At 42.2% G+C, this 26,343-nt stretch overlaps 1 protein-coding gene across 2 annotated transcripts in view; it reads left to right on the plus strand.

Annotated features, from left to right (window-relative positions):
* The window catches only part of COL5A3 (collagen type V alpha 3 chain), a 305,521-nt gene that overhangs the window by 191,696 nt on the left and 87,482 nt on the right, over positions 1-26,343 (plus strand). The window contains exons 6-14 of one of the 2 annotated variants that reach the window (XM_069767069.1): positions 10,165-10,350; positions 13,510-13,650; positions 13,935-14,078; positions 14,224-14,274; positions 14,354-14,395; positions 14,484-14,546; positions 17,997-18,071; positions 25,736-25,816; positions 25,906-25,962. In XM_069767069.1, the coding sequence (XP_069623170.1) occupies positions 10,165-10,350; positions 13,510-13,650; positions 13,935-14,078; positions 14,224-14,274; positions 14,354-14,395; positions 14,484-14,546; positions 17,997-18,071; positions 25,736-25,816; positions 25,906-25,962 (840 nt within the window). The remainder of the gene's footprint in view (positions 1-10,164; positions 10,351-13,509; positions 13,651-13,934; positions 14,079-14,223; positions 14,275-14,353; positions 14,396-14,483; positions 14,547-17,996; positions 18,072-25,735; positions 25,817-25,905; positions 25,963-26,343) is intronic. The other variant, XM_069767070.1, reaches the window with a different exon arrangement.

A 26,343-nucleotide genomic window follows, 5' to 3' on the forward strand; every position in this document is an offset into this window, starting at 1 on the left:
TAGATAGATGATAGATATATAATAGATGATAGATAGATATTAGATAGATAATAGATAGATAGATATTAGATAGATAATAGATGATATATAATAGATAGATAGATAGATAATAGATAGATAAATAATAGATACATAGATAATAGATAGATAATGGATAGAAGATAGATAGATAGAAGATAGATAGATAATAGATAGATAATAGATAGAAGATAGATAGATAATAGATAGAAGATAGATAGATAATAGATAGATAATAGATAGAAGATATACAGATAGATAGAAGATAGATAACAGATAGATAAATAATAGATAGATAATAGATAGATGATAGATAGATAATAGATAGATGATAGATAGTAGATAATAGATAGATAGATAATAGATAGATGATAGATAATAGATAGATGTGATTGATTTGATTCTCATGACCCAAGTCCAGTCACATCAGTATTCTGTGGCCACCGATCGGGAACCCTGTGACCTTCCACCTGCCTAGCGGCAACCTGAACGCCTTTTCTGATTTGTTGGTGCGGTGTGATGTCATCACTGTTGCAAGACACACACATGATGTCACATCAGACCGGCTGATGAAAAGAGGAGCCAGAGATGCCGGCAGGTAGGACAAAGTTCACAGGGCTCCCATCCGGTGACCACGGACTGCTGACTGGGCTGCTGGACCACGGTCTTGCGAATTAATTAACTTACCTCTAGTAGATAATACATATTATAGAAGACTTAGAAAACAAAATTATAGCAGCACTGGTGTTCTAAAGATGTGGGCGCCATCTCCAGGACAGTATCCCGAATGTCCAAAAACATAATTTCTGGAACTTAATGCGCACTCCAACCTAATTCAAGTGCAAAACTTGACTCTTTTTATTCACCCGGAATGTAAACACTCACACTAATGGACGAATAAGAGTCATTTTTTCACTTGAATGTGTTAAAGTGCTCAATTTTTATTTTATTTTTTTTGCTTGATAGATTTTAAAAAGATCGATAGAAAGAAAACACTAAATAAATAGAGAGATGATAGATAGATAATAGATAGAAGATAGATAGATAGATAGATAGATAGATAGAAGATAGTTATATACATACATAGATAGATAGATGATAGCTAGATAAGGCTACGTTCACATTTGCGTTCTGCCGGGCTGCGTCGGGCGCAGCCGCGGCGACGCATGCGCCATGCGCCCCTATATTTAACATGGAGGCGCATGGACATGTGTTTGCATGCGTTTTGCGATGCATGCGTCTTTTTTGCCGCAAGTATTAGGGCGCAGAGGACACAGCAAGATGCATTTTTTTTGCGTCCAAAATCCGGCAAAAAAAGAATTCATGCGTCGCAAAACTATACGTTCTTGTTTGCATTGTGCGTTGCGTCGCCGACACAGCAGCGCACACTGCAAATGTGAACGTAGCCTAATAGATAAATGATATAGGTAAATAGATAGATAATAGATAGCTAATAGATGATAGATAATAGATAGATAGCTAATAGATAGATAATAGATAGATGATAAATAGATAGATAGATAATAGATAGATAATAGTTAACAGATAGATGATAGATAGATAGATAGATAGATAGATAGATAGATAGATAATAGATGATAGATAATAGATAGATAATAGATAGATGATAAATAGAGAGATGATAGATAGATAGATAGATAGATAGATAGATAGCTAGATAGATGATAGATAGATAATAGATAGATAGAGATAGATAACAGATAGATGATAGATAGATAGATGATAGATAGATAGATAGATAGATAATAGATAGATAATAGTTAGATGATAGATAGATAATAGATAGATAGATAGATAATAGATATATAGATAGATAATAGATAGATAGAGATAGATAACAGATAGATGATAGATAGATGATAGATAGATAGATAATAGATAGATAGATAGATAGATAATAGATAGATAATAGATAGATGATAGATAGATAATAGATAGATAGATAGATAGATAATAGATATATAGATAATAGATAGATGATAGATAGATAATAGATAGATAGATAGATGATAGATAGATGATAGATAATAGATAGATAGATAGATAGATAAAAGATAGATAAAAGATAGATAATAGATGATAGATAGATATGATAGATAGATAGATAATAGATAGATAGATAGATAGATAGATAGATAGATAGATAGATAATAGATAGATAGGGCTTATAGATGGATGGAAAGAAAAAGAAATGATAGATAGATCTACATGTTACAGGAGTCTATCGATGTAACAAATGTGCTTTATTCGGAGGGCTGAGGTTCCTGGGTCCCTTGCAGAGTTTTTCCACCACCCGCCTACCTTGGCCATGTATAACACTGGTGTCTTCTTGTCGGTGTGAGGGTCTCTGGTCTGCTCAGACACCAGGGCCCGGGGGGGTCACGTTTTTCTGCCCCCTGCATCGCCATGCCCCTGCAGATAGGTGAGGTCCATGGTGCCACCATGTGGTCGGGACAGGACTCTTGGACCATAGCTACCTCCACACATGACCGACTGCTGCATTCTGGGTGGTTTACTTGTAAAATACTATTTTTTTATTTATTTGCCTTGTAAATAAACAGAAGAACTTGGAAACCACCTCAGGATATCGTATTCTTTGAGATTTGATTATATTTGGCCTAACAAAAAATTGATCCTCAGGTCAGCGGCTTACACACGACTGGTTGAAACTCTGAGCAGACCCTTTGGTTCCCACCAGTTAAGGCAGTGTGAAATGGAAAAGCTTTTGGCAGGGGCAGCCCCAGAGCTTGGAAGCCAGGGGTTTTCATTCAGCAGATGGGATGTCCGGGCCGCCCCAGCTGGAATGGTAACAGCTGGTTCCAGGGCTGGGTCTCATTCACAGGAGCGTGAGTCACGGCACTGGCATGTGCAACTGGGAGGCAGCAAGGAAAACCAGGCCTGGGAGATGTGTCATCAAGACCCCTGGGAACAGACCCCTCAGTTCACAGCTCAGCAGTAATGTAGCCCCGCAGATGTAGTGTGTAAATAATGGAATATGGGCCTTAAATATCACCAGACCGGGATGATAGGCTTTATAAAGGGTCATAGAATGTAATAAATCTTGCGGCCTTTGCGTAGTGATCATGAGACTTAATGCAGATGGAAAAATCCGGTATTAAAGGGGCTGTGCAGTTTAGGAAACTATTGTGAAATATATTAGGGAAATTTAGTTAAAGGGTTTCTCCATGCTCAACATATAATTCTGCATTGCCTCCATCAGACTATGCATTGCTCCATCCTGATAATGCGCATTGCGCTCACTGTCAGGATTCCACTCTGATAACTGCTCACATGTAATTTCCATCGTTGCGGTCACGTGCCGACTATCTTCTCTTAATAGAACATAGAGAAGCAGGAAACGTTTCTAGTTGGCCCAAGACCACCAGTATGCCAATGACGTAATCACATAGTGGCGGTCACTTCACGACAGCTCGAGCAGAATCTTAATAATGTGAACATTCCACACTGTCAGGATTTGGTAACCTGCAGTGTAGAACTTTACTTTGAACCCAGAGAACCGATTTGAAGCCGGGGACCTCCGTTTAGTCTCTTCATCTGTAGGACATCACTCAGGATGTCACGGCAGAAGAATGATTCCAAGAAGCACTGTGTGATGCTCTACTTAATCTGTGTTGTCAATTCAGGACAATTGATTACTTGTTGGAAAATTCCACTACAAATTGCAGCTTATCGTTGGGAGCACCCACTCTGGTGGGCCGGCTATATTTGTGCATTATATGGAAAGTGCTTTGATAAGAACGATGTAATACTTCATTTTTCCTGTGGAGGCACTGTGGGAATATTGAACAGCTCTTGCCAGATTCCAAGTAGAACATTGGGGGTTTCACCTGTTCTGGGGCTTTTTTCTTTTATCAAAAAGGGACTGTCTAAGGTAGTGAGACCCAACCACTCCATAACCATTGTCTACAGAAAAGTAGTCTCGAAAGCTTGCAGTTTGTTACCATCTTCTCAGTTAGCCATTACAAGATACCAACCACTGAGGACTCTCAATTCTAAATATTTTTCTAACCATTGTCTAGATATTCAGGTGATGCCATCGAGTCTCCAGTGACACCATCAGACCACCACTTCTCTGGCTATGACTGGCAGACCCCATGTTTGGCTAGTGAAGGAACCAGGTGGTCAATCCTCCTGTGAGAACGACTGAAGGAGCAGACTTCTTTAGCAGCTCTCCATCCTTCCTAATACAATAGGGTCCCAGGTGGAAAACTCCCATTTATTACCTCCAACTTTCCAAACAGGCCTCTTCTCAGGGGATTATTTTAACCTAACTTTCACTTTATTATATTACTCCTATTCCAAAAAAAAGTTGGCTGTGTAAAATACAAAGAAAACAAGAATGATTTGGAAATCCCTTATCGCCATATTTTATTTACACTGAACACGGGAGGCAGATCAGAAGGTGGACGTGAGATATTTTTCCATTTTATTTGAAAAAAAATTAGCTCTACTTAGAAATTATTGGCAGGAAAACATCTCGAAAACGTTGTGCTTGGGCTGTGTCCACCATTGTGTAGCATCTCCTCTTCTTATTGCAAACGTCTGGGAAGTGAGGAGACAATTGTTGGAGTTTTGGGAGAGGAATGTTGTTCCCTTCTTGTCTGGTGTCAGACGCCCGCTGCTTCACAGTTGAGGATCTTTGCTCTCTGCCTTGAGACATCACAGAGTCAGAAGACGGTGACGCTGAAGACTCTGGAACGGCGGGGAATGACGAGAGGTGAGTATTTGAAGAGGGCTCGCTGCCAGTGCTAGGACTTCTCTGACTCACGGGACCTATAGCGTGCCAGTGTCCCCGATGCTGAGAGGGCCCCACACTTGTCCACAGAGTGGTCACAGGCACACACACGTCCTCTGATGTCATGTTGATAGAGCAGCGGCTTCTTTTCTGCTCTGCTTTGTTGATAGGGTATGACTGCCAACTGGTGATGAGCAAACATGGTCAGATAAGGTGTTATCCGAGCATGCTCGTGTACCAACCGAGTGTCTGCCCGAATAATATGTTCCCGTGGCTGCATGTCTTGCACTGTTTGACAGCCGCAACACATGTATGAATTACCTGTTTGTTATGTAATCCCTGCATGTGTTGCGGCTGTCGAACAGCTGCGGGGACTCGAACATATTTTTCGACTAGGCCAAAGACACTCTATTAGCACACGAGCACCTTATCCAATTACGTTCGCTCATCACTACTGCCAACGTTATTCTAACTGACAATCAGCTCCCCACGGCCTAACTGCGGGGAGCCAGCTGTCAATCAGCATGACATCAGCAGTGATGCCCTGTCGACAGAGAAGAGTGGAAGTGAAAGAGCTGGTTTGTTGTTGTGGGCAGACAAGAGCGGTCAATGACCGCTCCGTGCCGGCGCCAGGTAGAACAGGCAGGAAGACTGTTAGTTTTTAAACCCATACTACCAAAAACAATGGTCATGGATAAGCCTTTTAAGAAGGGCAAGAAATATCCGGTGAAGAGAGTATAACATCTGGCTGGAGACTTGTGATAATAAAAATACAGAAGCTTCTACTTTTTTATAGTTACACTCTAAAATATTTAGCCAAGTGGTCAGACTTTTGGCCAAAACTTTGCATTTATACAAACATGGTGCCGTGGGAATATAAAACATGAGGTGTCGAGGTAGAGAGAAAATAAAAATGTCTGGTGATGTAAGAAATGTACAGAACAGGGGTCAGTTCAGAAAACTGGAGCTATCATCAGTGACTACAGCTCAGCTACATAGTCTGTTGGAATCTATGGGAGACCTAAATCCTCTCGAGTAATAGGAGTTGCTCTCTGCTTGACTCTGACTCTTTTTTGCGCTGACTAACTACTTGTTTTGTATTAGCTGCCGAGTATAATCATAAGTCCACCCAAATCAATCAAACATGTAAATGCATGGAGAACTGGCCTCCATTGCAATAAGGACAAATCATTATAAACTTTTCGGTCACCCTCTATTGTAATTGTGGCATAGGGTTCACTAAGAAAAAGATCAAGGGGATCAAATTCAATAGATCTAAGACCTATCAAAATATGGTCCTCAGGAAAAAAAAATATACTAGTATAAGAGATCAATCCGAGGACATCAAAAGAGTCAATTGTTCAGAAAAAATTATTTGTTTATTGCAGACCAGACATACAGTCAAAATAAGCCAACGTTTCGGCCACATTTGGCCTTTATCAAGGCATAGATCTATAAAGGTATAATAACAAAAAAGTGGTTAATATATACATCAAAATCATAAATTAGATACATCTTTTGATGTCCTCGGATTGATCTCTTATAATAGGGTTCACTAATATACAAGTCATGGCCAAAAGTGTTGGCACCCTTGAGGTTGTTCCAGAAAATGAAACATTTCTCCCCCCAAATTATTGCAATTATACATTGTATAGCAGCGGTATCCTCGTTGTGCAGTGATGAGGCAGTGACCCATCAAAAGTTCCAAATATAGTCTCTTTTATTAATGTACAGCGTACTCACAAACAGAAAGTAAATTGGATCCTCTGGATTGCAGCTGGGAAAACAAAGACAGTCCGTGCCCGGTTGCTGTGGGCTACGGCACCGCCGTGTACGCTGAGGTTGCCAGGCCTTTTGGCTCCACTTGGCCCTGTGTTTCCTCAAACAGGTAGTACTGTGCAGAGCCGTCTGCTCTGCCTGCTTGCAAAAACAAAACTGACACACCCAACCCTCTGCTGCTGTTTTTTTTTTCAAAAGAACCTGTGGCCGTCGGCCACATGGAAAACCCAGGGCTGGGGAGGAAAACAGGTTTTCTTATGTCTGCCCTGGACAAATAGCATGCCCAAGACCAATACTCACTTTTATTTTGTAATGCAATCACAGCTATGCCTGTGACTGCAATGCACTCCCATGGCCTCCATATGCTTCTTTGCACATCCTGGGGGACACATAGCGACCCTAGCATTTAACACTGGTCACTGCCTCACAACATACTTAGTTATACACGTTTATTTCCAATGTGTGCATTGGAACAACACAAAACAAAAACAGAGAAAAAAAGGTAAATTGGACAGAATTTCACATAAAACCTCAAAAATGGTCCGCAAAAAAATTGTTGTCAGCCTCAACTTAATATTTGGTTGCACACCTATGGAATAAATAATTGCAATCAATCAGTTCCTATAACCATCAACAAGCTTCTTACACCTCTCAATTGGAATTCTTGACCTCTCTTCTTTTGCAGACTGCTACAGGTCTCTCATAATTGAGAGGCGCCATCTCCCAACAGCAATTTTAAGACGTTTCCACAGAAGTTCAATGGGGAACATCTGGACGCATAACTGTCCACTTCAAAACTCTCTAGAACTTTGTTTCATCCATTTTTGGGTGCTTATTGAAGGAAGTTTGGGGTCATAGTCCTTCAGGGCTAGGGCGCAAACTCAGCTTTCTGACACTGGGCACTACATTGTGACCCAAAATCCTTTGGTAATCTTCAGATTTCATGATGTCTTGCTGCCAGAGGCAGCAAAACAACCCCAAAACATCTTTGAACCTCTACCATATTTAACTGTAGGTACTGTGTTTCTTTATAGGCCTCATTCTGTTTTTGGTAAGCAGTAGAATGATGTGCTTTATCAAAATGCTCTATCTTGGTCTCATCTGTCCACAAGAGGCTTTCCAAAAATGATTTTGGATTACCTGCATACATTTTGGCAAAATGTAGCCTAGCTTTTTTATGTCTCTGTGTCAAAACTGGGCTCCTCCTGTGTCTCCTGCCATAGTATTTCATTTCATTCAAATGTCAACGCTGACACTGATGCACCCTGAGCCTGCAGGACAGCTTGAGCTTCTTTGTAATGTGATTGAGGCAGCTTATCCACCATCCGGACTATCCTGTGTTGCAACCTTGTATCACTTTTTCTCTGCGTCCACTTCCAGGGAGATTAGTTATACTGCCATGGGTTGTAAATTCTTTTGCACTATGGACAAAGGAACATAAAGATCTCTGCAGATGGACTTGTAACCTTGAGATTGTTAATATTTTTCAACAGTTTTGGTTCTCAAGTCCTCAGACAGTTCTATTCTCTTTCTGTTGTCCATGCTTAGTGTGGCACACACAAACACACAATGCAAAAATTGATTCAACTTATCCCCTTTTTATCTGGTTTCAGGTGTGATTTTCAGATTGCCCGCACCTGTTGCTTGCCACAGGTGAGTTTGAGCAAGCATCACATGCTTGAAGCAAAGTTGTTTACCCACAATTTTGGAAAGGTACCAACAATTTTGACTGGACAATTTTTCTGTTTTTTGTGTGAAATTATGTCCAATTTACCTATTTTTCATTTTTTGTGTTGTTCCAATAAACACAAATGAATTAAACATGTGTATAGCAAAACATATATTATTGCAATAATTTTCTGGTAGAAAAACTTCATTTTCTGGAAAAACTTCGAGGGTTCCAACACTTTCGGCCATGACTATATGGTTTAAAGAATATTTACAAGTTATCACGCATGGCAAGCATATGGAGAGAAGCCAAGTCCTTCAGAGTTGTCTTGTATCTCTTTGTGCACCTGCTTGGCATCACTCCCAAAGAGCTCTCTGATTTTCTCATTCTCAGCTTAACACATTATTAAACATCCACTTGGGAATATTCAGTGCCAAGCAAAGCCATTCCTGGATTACAGATGCCGCAGCAGCCATGCGTTTCACCAAGCCGCTCTTTCTCTTGCTCCATATAATAAGGGCAGACTGAAAGATATCTGTTAACACCCAGTTAACCTGAAATAAACTTAGTAGCCCAAGAGAGGAGGAGGTAAATAGGTTGGGTCATGTCCAGTTGCCAAAGAGTAGATTGTGTAACAGCTGTATAATGGGAAGATAAGTAGGTGGGTCATCTGTGAATGATGACACCAGAGATGATGACACCAGAGAGATCACGCAGAATCCGTCCGCTGCCACCACATGTAATGAACCCGCACCTCGCCACCCCCCGACGTCACCATTACATCAGCGAGATTACGTGGTATGGTCTCCTCACTTGCACCAATATGACGTTCCACACACCCTGGGGACACATAAGGTCAGCTTGGTGCAGTTTTACACACACACACCCCATGTCCACATGGGTCCAGGGAGGCATTGTGAGTGAGAGGTTGTGGCCTACACAGTCACTGACTTGGCACCACGCTCACAACCCTAACAGGCTGAGAGGCCCCTTTCACTAGCACCAGTGAAACAGAGCGCTGCCAGCCCGGTAGGACTGCCACCAGTTCCTCGTTAGATATAAGCTTGATCCATTAATGGGATTATATGGGACTAGGAACCAGCCCAGATAGCATGGAAAGTTAAACCAAGAAATGGACGTGTGGATTCATGGATTGAGATAAAAGAGCAGCCATCGGATCCAGGCATGCTGCTGGAACGAATAGGGACCAAACAAGTCTTTGCTACCTGGCTTCAACTAGATGCTTTTTTACTCCATACCCCTGGGTGCTAGAATGGGTCGAGACCCAGGTGGGTGTTCACCATGTTCTGGGGATCTCGGAAATGTACACAATGTATGGCTAGATTGTATAGTATCTCCATAACTCATTTTATTATTTTTTTATTATTATTTTATAATTTTATTGATTAGCTTTTGGTGCTAATCGAAAAGACCTTGTAGTAATCCTTGCCTGGGACCATCTTGACCATCCTTAAGCTTCACTGGAGGTACTCATCAGTGCGTAAAATCCCTACTGTTCCTTCCACTACCTTTATTTATTCTCTTTGTGTATTCATGTAAGCCTTTGTATTTATCTTGGTTGATGAGGTGAGGACCCACTGCCTATTGAACATTGTGAAAGACTTGGTAGTAACCATTGCTTAGGACCGTCCTGACCATCCTTAGGCTTCCTTGGTGCTATGGTTGCTCGATGGTGCTTCAGCGCCCCTGTGTTCCTACCACTACTTTTATTTATCCTCTGTGTATTCACATAAGCCTTCATAATTATCTTGGTTGATGAGGTGAGGACACATCACCTATACTCTAAATCTCATATAGCAATACATTTTATGAGTATCCAGGACCTATAGCATAATCTTCTCAATTACCCAAATTACCCCCAACACACATTTTTTTTCTGATGCCTGTCTTGGCTCCACAGAATGCTACGGAATCTGCCCCTCGAAAGAAAAAGGGCGGAAAAGGTAGAAAGAAGGATAGAAAGGGCAAAAAGAAGAAGAGAAAGTCTGTAGCAGAGCACACAACACAGTTGCTCAGCACTGTCATAAGTCCGACAGAAGAGATCACTACTACCTCAGCTGCTACTCAGGCGGTCACTCTTCTTATGGTAACCACCCTGCCCAAAAGTGCAATTCTAGTGCCAACCTGCTTTGTCATTGTCTAAGGTCAGCACGATATATGACCTAGCACCACGATCATGGCTTATTTTAATCATTAACATTATAATGCTGCTGAAATATTGTCCAACTGTCATCTCATCTAGATATTCAACACTAACATCATCATCATCATCTGCTCTGAATGTTTCAAGTGTTTTGAATAATACAGAAGGTGTTCTGCTGTACTGCCTGGTTCTTGGCAGCTGTGATATATAAAAAATATTGGGGCAAATTGGATTTGCCGCTTATTGAGAAATTCCTATTCCAATAGTCATGTGGTGTTGTTTCTTCCAGATTCAACTTTTTGATCTGTACCAAACCCAATCATATGGGTAGAAATTACAACGTTCTACAGATGTGCTTTATCTTAGCAAAATGCAGTTCTAAATATTAATCCCAGAAGATGTGCCCCCAGTATCTATAAGTCCTCATCAAAAACAAGTCTACACAAATAAGAAACAGTGCTTTCCTAAGCCCCCATACACGATAGATCACCTTTGACCAATCGATTGTTTGGTCAATCGTATCCAACAGCTCTCTATCCTGAGTCCAGTTGGGGCACTCCTATGTTTTTTTATGAAACAGCTGTTGCCAGAGTCATCTGACAAAGGCTTATCTTCAGTAGAACAAAAGGAACGGCCATGGAAAAGCATACTCGCCAAATTCTTCTCTTCCCCAACGTCATCTCTTAGGGAAGAGTTGGGAGGCCCCAATATACATTAGCCAAGCTTGCCAATATTGGTGGGTTCGATCTTTAAAGAGGAACCTAAATCCCTTATAAAATGGCCAAATTGCATAGTAGAGAGATGCCAGAAAAGGTTCCCATATGAGCCATTGAGTATAATTAGCAATACCTTGCTTCAGAACTGGTGAATAAGGAATTGTGAGTTAATCATAGACTGAAAGAGTAACTTAGGGGTTGGGAACTGCAGTTTTCCATCCCTATGATCAACCCCGCAATGTTTTAGGTTTTTTTTTTTTACCACCAAGCCCACTGGGACAGTATTGACAGTGTGGGCTTTTGTTTTGCATCCTAGTTCATTTTGGTTGTCCATATTTAGAAGTTCTATTATTCATAAGCAGCTCCACCCTTGGTCGTAGGTTGGGTTTTGTATTGCTTAGTCCTGTGCTCATTAAAAAAGTAGAGAATCTTGGTAAAGTCACTTGAAATATGTCAATTTGGAAGTGTTATTCTTATGCAACCAAATAGCCCCAGAATCAATGCTACCTGAGACCCTTTGGAGGTACAACTGAGCTCTCTAAAACAGTACCAAAAAGACTTAAAATGGAAATATAATTAATAGGGTTATACACTGTTGTCCACAAGCAGTTTGGTACTCCAGATCTGGAATAGGAATGAAAATTAGAGAATGTGCATAATGTCACTAAAAGTAGGTCACTTTTGAAGGGTGATCCAACCAAAAGGAACCGAAGAGTCATTTATTATTATGCCAAATTAGATTTATAATGTCGCTTTTTCACATCGCTTAACATCTGTTTTCCACCCTCTCATCCTGGCACTAACTCTTCCTAAAGAAGCATGAGAATTCCCGTGTCATTCGCCAAACTCCATCTCATCTCATCCCATCAGTCATGACATCCATTGATGTGTCTGTGCTTCGTTTAAAAGGCTGGGTCATTTCAGCAAAGGAAAGAACCATGGGCATCTCCATAAGGGATCTGTAGGCACCTTGGCAACAACCATCTGGTGCAAATTGTTCCACTGCTATAAAGTCTGTTGTAATTACAAATTAGGAATGCAATAATAAAAAGTAACCATAGTAAAAATAAACAGAAAAACAAAGCGAGAAGAGGCTGATGGAAGAGAAGATGATGATCTCTCTCCTGTAGTCCACCAGTCATATGGATTATAACCTTTCTTCTTGGCTTTGAATCTTGGGCAAGTACCGTAGTATTTCAGCAATCATGGAACATTGTGTTCCACGTATTATTTTAGTTTTACACCAATTTCTAGCCCATGCAACAGTCCAGTTTGATGTCCCCAAGTGGTGAGATCTGACAACCATGATGGATCTTTAGCAGGTTCTTATAATATGCCCTTTTGTATCCAACGAACAGTTGCCTAGAGGAAAATAATACTGCAATAATGGTGGATAAGAGTAGTATAAGACCTCATGCATAAGACCTTACTGATCTATATCATGGTGGCTTAAGCTTGTTGAAGGTCCATATGGTACCTCTGACTCTACCCTAGGATAACTGAGATTTTCTCAAATAAGTTTTTGTAACTTTCATGAGAAAAATTATCATGGCATGTTTCATTGTCTGCCATGTTACACAAGTGTCCATCCCTAGGAGCATTAATGGTAGAGTCCAAAAAGTAAAGTTTCTCTTTAACAATACCGCCAAATAAGACATATTGTCCTTCCTGCGAAATATAATATGCAAATAACCTCTTTGTACACATAGAGAAGAGGGTCTCTTGTGCCAACTTTTGGAAGTAACAATCCTTTAAGTCTATATCGACCCTTTATTAAACCCTTAGGATAAAAGCTAATCCAGAATCTCCCTTTGTGTACAGCTGTTTTGTGGGTTCTTGATCCTCATCAGTGCAAAGTAGGAGACAGGTTCACTGGATGAGAATATAACTCAAGTAGGAAATATTTTTGTGATAATAAGCAATTCCAAAAACTCTATAGACCACTAATCCACAAAGTTAAGCCTTTCCTTAACTATTTCATAGGTAAAATTGAGGAATTTGTACTCAACATTATCTGTGCCCATTGCGGACCAGACTGTGGAGTATGTACTTCATCAATGAGGTTGAGGCACCTTTCCTGTACTCAACATTATCTGTGCCCATTGCGGACCAGACTGTGGAGTATGCACTTCATCAATGAGGTTGAGGCACCCTTCTTGTAAGTTAATAAGATAGTAAAGTTGCATCCAAAAGTCTAAGACACGATACGGTTAGTGAATATTCACATTAACCAGCCAAGCTAAATAGTGTCCAGATGTTGCTGTCCATGAGATATAGTTTATATAGGACATTGTTTGGAAACGCCCTCATAGATCCTTTCTGAAATTGCCCAGCTTTCACTACATACATTTAAGAAAACTAACTTATGTATATTAAATCACAAAAGACAGAGACAAGAAGGGTACGTCCAACAGAAGACCCCATTCTATCGGAGTACGAGTTCCCAGATTATTACTACACTGCTGCTCCTGAAGAAGACATCACAGTGTCCACAGTGACTGTGAGCATCAACGCTACTGACTATGAGGTAACTACCCTTCCGTCATACCCGAGAATGTGCATACAATCTGTGGGTTGGTTGACTTAAGTTTTTTGGATTTTTCGTCAAGTTTCTAATATTTGCAAAGAATCTAAAGGTGTCCTTACCTACGACCATGTAACGCGCCTCCAGTGTGGCCCTGTCTTTCCTAGTCATCTATGTCCGCATCTTCTAAGATAGGGTACCAAGTGCCAAGCCTCTTAGATATATCTCAAGACACAGCTAAAGCATGTATATATTGTAAGGGTTCTTCTGTGGTCACCCTTACTTAGGAATATGTTACTGGGGAAGAAGAAAGAAAAGAAGACGATGACGACGACTATGAGATCAAACAGTATGAAGATGAGGACTATGACAATAGAGAGGAGAGATATGGACCAGTAGAGCGTGGACAGGTGGATACCCAAGAAGCTGAGGTACGACTTAATCTATTTTAATCTTCTAATTTACATGGTCGACATGACCCAGTCTGGTCATGAGCAAGGTTGTAGGAAGCCAAAAAATAACCTGTATGCAACAGATAGAGTATTTCTATTTTAAATATTTTTTTTTGCATTCTAGGAAGAGCAGAGTCTGACAGGACAGAAGGGAGAACCAGCCATTATAGAACCAGTGAGTAGATGTATGAGACCCTATGTTATATGGTATTATATAAGTATTTATGTCATATTACATTGGATGTCTGTTGCAGGGTACAGTGATCGAAGGTCCTATCGGATTTCCTGGACACTCGGTATGTACAACTGGAAGTTGGATCTGCAAAATTCAGTGATACAGCCAGTTCCTCTAAGTGCAAATGTATCTATTATGTTCATATCTAGGGAGAACCAGGGCCAGCTGGGCCATTAGGTCCTCCAGGACCAATTGGAGATCCTGGTGAGAGGGTAAGCAATCAGTTTCATTTGCAATTAGTACAAGTGTATCAAGCTCTTCTAAAATGATGTTTGTCAAGTTTACATAGTTTTGGCCTATATATGGAGAGAATATTTATGGAGGCTTCCTCATTGTGAGTGCACTATAAGCAATGATTCATGGCAAAATCTTAGAAAGGACGATCAATATTACTGGTATGATCACAATGCACGGAGTGGCTGCGGGTCTCCTGACCCGAGTGTGACAGCCTCATAGAAATACTTGTAGACATCACGCTCGGGTCGGGAGACTCATGGCCATTCTGTGCACTAGCGGTCTGTACTCCAGCTGATTTGCACTGACATCTACATGAGCCCTTAGGTTGGCCAATTACTACAGATTAAACTTCTGATCTTATGTCTTATTGCCCTAGTGGCAATAAGCCATAAGGACAAAGAGTTTAGGACAAAGAGTTGAGCTTCTCACAGAAGATAACAGTAAACGTCTAGCCGGCCATGGATCTTGGTTCAATGTTTTTGCTGAAAAAGAAAGAAGCTTTCTAGAAAGTACTGTTCCACATGAAATGTTTTTTTGTTCCGGTTTTTTAATTATCCAGTTTGTTCATGAAGATTTTATCATTATGTTGGTTGAAATTGTTGAATTTGTTTCCTCTATGGAAGGCCCTAAAAGATCCAATAAAAAATGTGAACTTGTTTAACCACAGCAGTAAAGCAATGTCTTACAACCCTTTTTGGACCTCTAATGGTATTGCTAAAAGGTTCTAATTTCTTGGGATTTCTTGGACTCATCCATATAGAAAAATAAGCAGATCAGTCATATTGGACCCTAACTGTTACGATGCCGGTAATTCGCACACGCCTTCTCAGCGCCATTCACCGCTCTGCTTCTCCTCTTGTCAGGCCATCTCGCTTTGTTCCCTCTTGCAGCACTCCCAACACTGTTGCATCTTCCTGCTGTCTCCACCTAGGTATAGGGAGACTGCTGTGTCCTGCAGAGTTTAATTTCCCTGGCCTATCCCCTGCCAGCAGTGCATTTATCAAGCAGCTCCTGCCTCCACTCTTTGCCTGAGCTTTGGTTCCAGTTTGCAGATCACATGTAGTTCCAATCAGGTTATAGTTGTTTGTCTCTCCTGTTACCGACCCAGCTTGTCTTCTCATTTTGTCTGATCTCTCCTCTTCTGATCCTGCCTACGTATTTTGAACCTGAGTTGCCTGCCCCGACCTCAGACTGTCTGACAATGTTTCTGTCTCTGCCCTCTGCCCTCTGTACCTCGTATTCCTGTCTTAACTGGAAAGTCAGTTGCTGCAGGTCTGTGGACTGCCCTGGAGTGGCACCTGATGGCTACCCTAATGGCCCAAGCCTTTCCTCACCAAAAGAGGCTCTAGTGAAAGCTTGGTAGCCACTCCACTAGTCACACCCCTCCAGGGTAAGCCCGGCCAGTGGTGCAGTGGGTCCACACCCACCGTCGTCACACTAATGAAGCTGGTAAAGGTCTGCCACATTTTGCAGTATTGGTTGACTAGAGACTTGAACTCCTAAGCAATTAAGATCAGATTCGATTATTATTATGTAGGCCAGTAAAAAAAATAATGCCTGGTTTCCATGATTAAAATGGATAGTGCCAGGGTTTAAGAATTTGAAGCTGGAATAAGTTGACTTATATAGACGTTTTTCACTGTAGGTCAATTATTCCTTTTTCTCAAAGGTGAAGGAATCAATAGTCTTCCTTTCTTAGGCCAGATGTCTCAGATGTCTCGCTAACATCATACATCAGCCCATGTATAGCTTTTAAAGTCTTTAGGCTGTAATATAAAGTTGAGTAAGACAAAGGCCTGATGACTGTATGCTCTTGCGATAGTGGAAAAATAGTAGTAAGCTGGATAATCTTGCTAAACCAGGGTGCAGATTCTAAGACATTGTTAGTCCTTCACCCTCATAGTACCAAGTCAGCAGGCAGAAAACCTAGTCCAACGCTGTAAGTGTTCTGGTAGGTAGCGTTCAGTGAGTGATAGCGAGGCAAAGGTCAGGATAGGCCACAGATGAGATCTAGTCAAACAAATAAGCCAAGTCAGTATCAAAGGTAACATGCATGTAACACCTTAGCAGAGCACTTGAACCAAATTGATGTAATTGCTTAAGCCCAGAGTGATTGAAGAGGGATGGATTTTTTTTACAACTCAAGTATCCTGGACTCTGAATAAAGAAAGCCACTGGCATTTTAAGAACAAGAAGTTCACAGCACAGCGTCACAATCCAAGAGTAGCCAGGAGAAGACCAAAGAAGCAAGTGCCCACAAAGAGCATCTGTCTTTGATTTCAGTGTGTAATGCTCAATTTCGGCTGTGGTGGAATTGCATTGTAATTGAACACTTGCTCTTAGATTTCTCGTCACATAGCAGCTGATTCTGCCTATCCTATCTGTGAAGATGTGAGGTTGTGGGTTTTAATAATCACCTAAGCAGGTTAATGATACAACTATTTTCCATTCCTTATGTCCATGGTTTTACAATAACTCTGGTAGATGGCCAAAATACAGTGTCCTCAGTCTGCAAGATCGACTCCCCAGGGCCGGTAGTCCCACTGCCACCATACCAGGTGATAATCACTATCTCCCAACTTTTGGTTGGCCAACAGATTTCGTATCTCCTGCCAGTATAGTCTATAGTCAGGCTCCTCCAGATGACAGATAACACTACCAAAACTCATCTATCCAGCAGCAACAGTCCTCAAGTAAGTTTCTCAGATCTAGAAAACAGATCCCTCAATGGTAGCACGTGGATCCAGCCCAGCTGGCAACCGATATTCAAACTCCATAGGCCATGCATACATGGGCACCAGAACCTCAGCCTTAGATCCTCTCCTCTCAAGGTCACTTCACCTCACTTCCTGAGGCTCAACTGATGAGCAAGCAAATCTTTAATAAAACACAGCAAGCAAATCTTTAATAGAACCCAACAATAAGATTGACGTAACCGGTGCTCCGTGCTTTAAAAAGTCTGCATCCCTTAGAGCCGCAGATTCCGCTTTATGTGCATTGGTCCCATAGTCATAGATCAAGGTCAGCTCATCACACCATCTAACAAAAAGGATTGTCTAGAGCCTCCGATAACTCTCCATGAGTGTAAATGGGCCTCCATTCTACTTATGCAGGAGAACGGTGAGGCTTAATGTTCGTATTTCCAATATATTGGCCATATTTGAAGCAACCAAAATAATTGTTTAAGATGTATGTTAATTGTTATACTACCGACCTAGCAAAGGTAAGAGCTCAGATATAGAACTTTCAGCTGAGAGATAGGAATCTGCCTGGTGATGTCATGTAATGTGAGCTATGAAAAGCTCTTTTATCCTTAGCCTATTTATTTGCCCTCTGGGGCGCACCACTGTCAACAAGTCCGTGCAAGAAACATATCCTCCTCAATACCGTCTCTGTGACTGACATCCCTCCTTCTTCATTCACAGGGTCCTCCGGGAAGACCTGGTCTCAATGGAGCTGATGGTATTCCGGGTCCTCCTGGTAACACAGTGATGCTTCCTGTGAGTAGACATGTTTCCCAAGAGATTTTGGATAATTGGACAACTTTTTAATCAGGCATTTGAAAGATTTTTTTTTTCTATTTTGAAAAATAGTGACTCATCTGTTCCTGACCTTGTGAATCATCATACAGAACTGCTATTATCACCATATCAATCATATCATCCATGGGGACATATGGGATAGATATGTTCTCAGGATCTTGTTGCAACTGAAATGCTCTTCATGGGAAACATATAGGAAATTGGGACACATTTTTTCATTGCATCTTCCAACTACCCTATAAATGCCAAATAGTACATTGAAAGAGATGCCAGTCAGGGCCTGATAAAAGCTGGACCAAGATGGCTGCCATCTTTTTCATTTGGCATCTAATTATGGCACTGAGTTTTGCCCTGCAATAGAAAAGCATTGGTGTTTATTTCACCTTCCACCTTCATTGCCCAATTCTCCATATCCACATTTGTTAACAATCCAACTTCTTTTGAGAGGGGTATCTTGAAAAAGTTGCCTACTACTAAGAGCAAAGAAGAGGGGACCAACCAGGGCAGGATCCCCTTTTCTTCAAAGAACCGAGAGAAGGTAGACAGGGCTGGCTTCTAAGCCCTGGTTGGTTGGAACATTGCGCCTAGTAGACCCGTTATAAAGTGCCATAGAAGTTCTCGATCCCTGAACATTCAACCACTGAGACCCCCACTGATCCCAAAAATGCCCATTTCAATGGCGTATAGGTTGAGAATGCAAACCTGACCTCCATTCATTCTCAATGGCGTCGCCGGAGAAGGCAAAGTGCTGTCCATGGCTTGAGTTCAGCAGTCCCATTTAGAAGGAATGCAGCAGTGGTGCTCATGCTCAACCTATTCTCCATTCTTTGGATCACCATTCTTGGGATTGGTAGGAGTCCCGACGTCAGACTCCAAGGAATTGATAAGTTAACCCCTTATCTGTAACTTCATATCTTGGTACAACCCTTTTAAGCTCTGAAGACCACTGATGACAAATGATAGCAGTGACAAATGATGCATTATGTGCAACAGAAATTGGATTTTAAAAAGGTTCTTTGGGTTTGGCACAATTGTTGGCAGAAACAGCCATGTTTTTCTAACACTATGCAGGTCATTTTAGCTTTTATCTTGGTCAAAAAATACATTTTTCACCAGTTTCCATCCTCATATCATGTTACCTGTTCCTACAATATTTCACGCTGGTAAATGAGGTTTTCCCGTTGGTGATCTCCAGATCAGGGCTTACAGTAATTTAAGGAATTTAAGGGCAAGGGCAATAATTTCAGGATAAATGCATTGGTCTGTAACTCTATGAGCTGTAATGATTAGGAGATATGATAAGAGTAGTGTGTTCTGATAATTAAAATTTCTTACATTTGATATAAAATTTCTCACATTTGTTATAAAATTTCCCAAAAGCAAATAAAAAAAAATTAAAGGGGTTTCCTAGATTTAGAAAGACTATTTGAAATACCCTTTTAAAGAATACCGAGTTGAAAAAGGAGTTAGTGTATGCAGTACCCACATCTATCAGATGGATTGGAGAGGGACTACAAAATGTGACTCTCATTCTGGAGGTTTAGAATTATGTAAGAATTTGCAGTACTTCAATTCTCCTCTTGGAGTGCTACAGGGGAACTGAGCAGTAAATGGCAGGCTCCCTGTAATGTATGCTAATGACAGGTGTTATGAAGGCAATCCAGAAACACAGTGTGCTTAGCAATCAGAGCGCACACAGTGATCTGACAAATACCCAAAAATACAAGAACGAGCTCTGAGATGTGGAAACTCTGTAGACTGCACACCTGATCCTATCCTAAACACAACTAAAAGCGGCTGTGGATTGCGCCTAACAACTACCTAGGCAACTCGGCACAGCCTAAGAAACTAGCTAGCCTGAAGATAGAAAAATAGGCCTGACTTGCCCCAGAGAAATTCCCCAAAGGAAAAGGCAGCCCCCCACATATAATGACTGTGAGTAAGATGAAAAGACAAAACGTAGGGATGAAATAGATTCAGCAAAGTGGGGCCCGATATTCTAGGACAGAGCGAGGACAGTAAAGCGAACTTTGCAGTCTACAAAAAACCCTAAAGCAAAACCACGCAAAGGGGGCAAAAAAAAACCACCGTGCCGAACTAACGGCACGGCGGTACACCCCTTGCGTCTCAGAGCTTCCAGCAAAACAAAAGACAAGCTGGACAGAAAAAAAGCAACAAAAAAAAGCAAAAAGCACTTAGCTATACAGAGCAGCAGGTCACAGGAACAATCAGGAGAAGCTCAGATCCAACACTGAAACATTGACAAGGAGCAAGGATAGCAGCATCAGGCGGAGTTAAGTAATGAAGCAGTTAACGAGCTCACCAGAACACCTGAGGGAGGAAGCTCAGAAGCTGCAGTACCACTTGTGACCACAGGAGTGAATTCAGCCACAGAATTCACAACAGTACCCCCCCCTTGAGGAGAGGTCACCGAACCCTCACCAGAGCCCCCAGGCCGACCAGGATGAGTCGCATGAAAGGCACGAACAAGATCGGAAGCATGAACATCAGAGGCAAAAACCCAGGAATTATCTTCCTGAGCATAACCCTTCCATTTAACCAGATACTGGAGTTTCCGTCTAGAAACACGAGAATCCAAAATCTTCTCCACAATATACTCCAATTCCCCCTCCACCAAAACCGGGGCAGGAGGCTCAACAGATGGAACCATAGGTGCCACGTATCTCCGCAACAACGACCTATGGAATACATTATGTATGGAAAAGGAGTCTGGGAGGGTCAAACGAAAAGACACAGGATTGAGAACCTCAGAAATCCTATACGGACCAATAAAACGAGGTTTAAATTTAGGAGAGGAAACCTTCATAGGAATATGACGAGAAGATAACCAAACCAGATCCCCAACACGAAGTCGGGGACCCACACGGCGTCTGCGATTAGCGAAAAGTTGAGCTTTCTCCTGGGACAAGATCAAATTGTCCACTACCTGAGTCCAGATCTGCTGCAACCTATCCACCACAGAATCCACACCAGGACAGTCCGAAGACTCAACCTGTCCTGAAGAGAAACGAGGATGGAACCCAGAATTGCAAAAAAATGGAGAAACCAAGGTAGCCGAGCTGGCCCGATTATTAAGGGCGAACTCAGCCAACGGCAAAAAGGACACCCAATCATCCTGGTCTGCAGAAACAAAACATCTCAGATATGTTTCCAAGGTCTGATTGGTTCGTTCGGTCTGGCCATTAGTCTGAGGATGGAAAGCCGAGGAAAAGGATAGGTCAATGCCCATCCTACCACAAAAGGCTCGCCAAAACCTTGAAACAAACTGGGAACCTCTGTCAGAAACAATATTCTCAGGAATGCCATGCAACCGAACCACATGCTGAAAGAACAAAGGTACCAAATCAGAGGAGGAAGGCAATTTAGCCAAGGGCACCAGATGGACCATTTTAGAAAAGCGATCACAGACCACCCAAATGACTGACATCTTTTGAGAAATGGGAAGGTCAGAAATGAAATCCATCGAAATATGTGTCCAAGGCCTCTTTGGGACCGGCAAGGGCAAAAGCAACCCACTGGCACGAGAACAGCAGGGCTTAGCCCTAGCACAAATCCCACAGGACTGCACAAAAGTACGTACATCCCGTGACAGATATGGCCACCAGAAGGATCTAGCCACTAACTCTCTGGTACCAAAGATTCCAGGATGACCAGCCAACACCGAACAATGAAGTTCAGAGATAAGTTTATTAGTCCACCTATCAGGGACGAACAGTTTCTCTGCTGGACAACGATCAGGTTTATTCGCCTGAAATTTTTGCAGCACCCGCCGCAAATCAGGGGAGATGGCAGACACAATGACTCCTTCCTTGAGGATACCCGCTGGCTCAGATAAACCCGGAGAGTCGGGCACAAAACTCCTAGACAGAGCATCCGCCTTCACATTTTTAGAGCCCGGAAGGTACGAAATCACAAAGTCGAAGCGGGCAAAAAATAACGACCAACGGGCCTGTCTAGGATTCAAGCGCATGGCAGACTCGAGATAAGTCAAGTTCTTATGATCAGTCAATACCACCACGCGATGCTTAGCTCCTTCAAGCCAATGACGCCACTCCTCAAATGCCCACTTCATGGCCAGAAACTCTCGATTGCCCACATCATAATTACGCTCAGCGGGCGAAAACTTCCTGGAAAAGAAAGCACATGGTTTCATCACTGAGCAATCAGAACCTCTCTGTGACAAAACCGCCCCTGCTCCAATCTCAGAAGCATCAACCTCGACCTGGAACGGAAGAGAAACATCTGGCTGACACAACACAGGGGCAGAACAAAAACGACGTTTCAACTCCTGAAAAGCTTCCACAGCAGCAGAAGACCAATTAACCAAATCAGCACCCTTCTTGGTCAAATCGGTCAATGGTTTGGCAATGCTAGAAAAATTACAGATGAAGCGACGATAAAAATTAGCAAAGCCCAGGAACTTTTGCAGACTTTTCAGAGATGTCGGCTGAATCCAATCCTGGATGGCTTGGACCTTAACTGGATCCATCTCGATAGTAGAAGGGGTAAAGATGAACCCCAAAAATGAAACTTTCTGCACACCGAAGAGACACTTTGATCCCTTCACAAACAAAGAGTTAGCACGCAGGACCTGAAAAACCATTCTGACCTGCTTCACATGAGACTCCCAATCATCTGAGAAGATCAAAATGTCATCCAAGTAAACAATCAGGAATTTATCCAGATACTCACGGAAGATGTCATGCATAAAAGACTGAAACACAGATGGAGCATTGGCAAGTCCGAACGGCATCACTAGATACTCAAAATGACCCTCGGGCGTATTGAATGCAGTTTTCCATTCATCTCCTTGCCTGATTCTCACCAGATTATACGCACCACGAAGATCTATCTTAGTGAACCAACTAGCCCCCTTAATCCGAGCAAACAAGTCAGATAACAATGGCAAGGGATACTGAAATTTAACAGTGATCTTATTAAGAAGGCGGTAATCAATACACGGTCTCAGCGAACCATCCTTCTTGGCTACAAAGAAGAACCCTGCTCCCAGTGGTGATGACGATGGGCGAATATGTCCCTTCTCCAGGGATTCCTTCACATAACTGCGCATAGCGGCGTGTTCGGGCACGGATAAATTAAATAATCGACCTTTAGGGAATTTACTACCAGGAATCAAATTGATAGCACAATCACAATCCCTATGCGGAGGTAGAGCATCGGACTTGGGCTCTTCAAATACATCCTGATAATCAGACAAGAACTCTGGGACCTCAGAAGGGGTGGATGACGAAATCGACAAAAATGGAACATCACCATGTACCCCCTGACAACCCCAGCTGGATACCGACATGGAATTCCAATCCAATACTGGATTATGGGTTTGTAGCCATGGCAACCCCAACACGACCACATCATGCAGATTATGCAACACCAGAAAGCGAATAACTTCCTGATGTGCAGGAGCCATGCACATGGTCAGCTGGGCCCAGTATTGAGGTTTATTCTTGGCCAAAGGTGTAGCATCAATTCCTCTCAATGGAATAGGACACCGCAAAGGCTCCAAGAAAAACTCACAACGTTTAGCATAATCCAAATCCATCAGATTCAGGGCAGCGCCCGAATCCACAAACGCCATGACAGAAAACGACGACAAAGAGCATATCAAGGTAATGGACAGAAGGAATTTGGACTGTACAGTACCAATGACGGCAGACCTAGCGGACCGCCTAGTGCGCTTAGGACAATCAGAAATAGCATGAGTGGAATCACCACAGTAGAAACACAGACCATTCAGACGTCTGTATTCCTGCCGTTCAACTCTAGTCATAGTCCTATCGCACTGCATAGGCTCAGGTTTAACCTCAGGCAGTACCGCCAAATGGTGCACAGATTTACGCTCGCGCAAGCGTCGACCGATCTGAATGGCCAAAGACAAAGACTCATTCAAACCAGCAGGCATAGGAAATCCCACCATGACATCCTTAAGAGCCTCAGAGAGACCCTTTCTGAACAAAGCTGCCAGCGCAGATTCATTCCACTGAGTGAGTACTGACCATTTCCTAAATTTCTGACAATATACTTCTATATCATCCTGACCCTGGCACAAAGCCAGCAAATTTTTCTCAGCCTGATCCACTGAATTAGGCTCATCGTACAGCAATCCGAGCGCCAGGAAAAACGCATCGACACTACTCAATGCAGGGTCTCCTGGCGCAAGAGAAAATGCCCAGTCTTGAGGGTCGCCGCGCAAAAAAGAAATAATAATCAAAACCTGTTGAATAGGATTACCAGAAGAATGAGGTTTCAAGGCCAGAAATAGCTTACAATTATTTTTGAAACTTAGAAACTTAGTTCTATCTCCAAAAAACAAATCAGGAATAGGAATTCTTGGTTCTAACATAGATTTCTGATCAATAGCATCTTGAATTTTTTGTACATTTATAACGAGATTATCCATTGAAGAGCACAGACCCTGAATATCCATGTCCACACCTGTGTCCAGAATCACCCAAATGTCTAGGGGAAAAAAAAAAAAAGTGAACACAGAGCAGAAAAAAAAAAAAATGATGTCAGAACTTTTTCTTTCCCTCTATTGAGAATCATTAGTTAGGCTCCTTGTACTGTTATGTATGCTAATGACAGGTGTTATGAAGGCAATCCAGAAACACAGTGTGCTTAGCAATCAGAGCGCACACAGTGATCTGACAAATACCCAAAAATACAAGAACGAGCTCTGAGACGTGGAAACTCTGTAGACTGCACACCTGATCCTATCCTAAACACAACTAAAAGCGGCTGTGGATTGCGCCTAACAACTACCTAGGCAACTCGGCACAGCCTAAGAAACTAGCTAGCCTGAAGATAGAAAAATAGGCCTGACTTGCCCCAGAGAAATTCCCCAAAGGAAAAGGCAGCCCCCCACATATAATGACTGTGAGTAAGATGAAAAGACAAAACGTAGGGATGAAATAGATTCAGCAAAGTGGGGCCCGATATTCTAGGACAGAGCGAGGACAGTAAAGCGAACTTTGCAGTCTACAAAAAACCCTAAAGCAAAACCACGCAAAGGGGGCAAAAAAAAACCACCGTGCCGAACTAACGGCACGGCGGTACACCCCTTGCGTCTCAGAGCTTCCAGCAAAACAAAAGACAAGCTGGACAGAAAAAAAGCAACAAAAAAAAGCAAAAAGCACTTAGCTATACAGAGCAGCAGGTCACAGGAACAATCAGGAGAAGCTCAGATCCAACACTGAAACATTGACAAGGAGCAAGGATAGCAGCATCAGGCGGAGTTAAGTAATGAAGCAGTTAACGAGCTCACCAGAACACCTGAGGGAGGAAGCTCAGAAGCTGCAGTACCACTTGTGACCACAGGAGTGAATTCAGCCACAGAATTCACAACAGCTCCCCTCCAGGTTAATGCTCATCACTGAGAGTCTCAATTCTGGGACACTTTATGATCAAATTATTCTCCAGGGACAATTCTAATTAAAAAGCCTCTGTCTAAAGCAGAAAGGCCCTTAAATTCTCTGGTAAATTTTAAATGCAGGTAAGTAGCGAATTGGCAAAACTCAAATCAAGCAAAGTTGTAATTTTTTTAACTCACCCATTTCTTCTCTATGTATGCCTTTAATTTATAGTTCCAGTATGGTGGTGACTCCAGAGGACAGACGGTGTCTTTTCAAGAAGCTCAGGCACAGTTAATGTTACAGCAGGCTAAGGTGAGGTATTTCATATATGGTATATGGAGTGGCGTCATATGTCTACAAAGAAATCTCCATTAATATCTATAAATTATTTCCATTTTTAGTTGGCCATGAAAGGTCCGCCTGGACCAACGGGTATGACCGGAAGATCTGGTCCTCTTGTAAGTCTGATAGGCAAAACTTTTCGAGGAAGTTCTTGACCCAATTTTTTTTTCAATCTCAACTTTATTTTAAAGGGAACCTGTCACCTGAATTTGGCGGGACTGGTTTTGGGTCATATGGGCGGAGTTTTCAGGTGTTTGATTCACCCTTTCCTTACCCGCTGGCTGCATGCTGGCTGCAATATTGGATTGAAGTTCATTCTCTGTCCTCCATCGTACATGCCTGCACAAGGCAAGATTGCTTTGCGCAGGCGTGTACTATGGAGGACAGAGAATGAACTTCAATCCAATATTGCAGCCAGCATGCAGCCAGCGGGTAAGGAAAGGGTGAATCAAACACCTGAAAACTCCGCCCATATGACCCAAAACCAGTCCCGCCAA

The sequence above is a fragment of the Ranitomeya imitator genome, chromosome 4 (genome assembly GCF_032444005.1).
Source record: "Ranitomeya imitator isolate aRanImi1 chromosome 4, aRanImi1.pri, whole genome shotgun sequence".
Taxonomy (NCBI): Eukaryota; Metazoa; Chordata; class Amphibia; order Anura; family Dendrobatidae; genus Ranitomeya; species Ranitomeya imitator.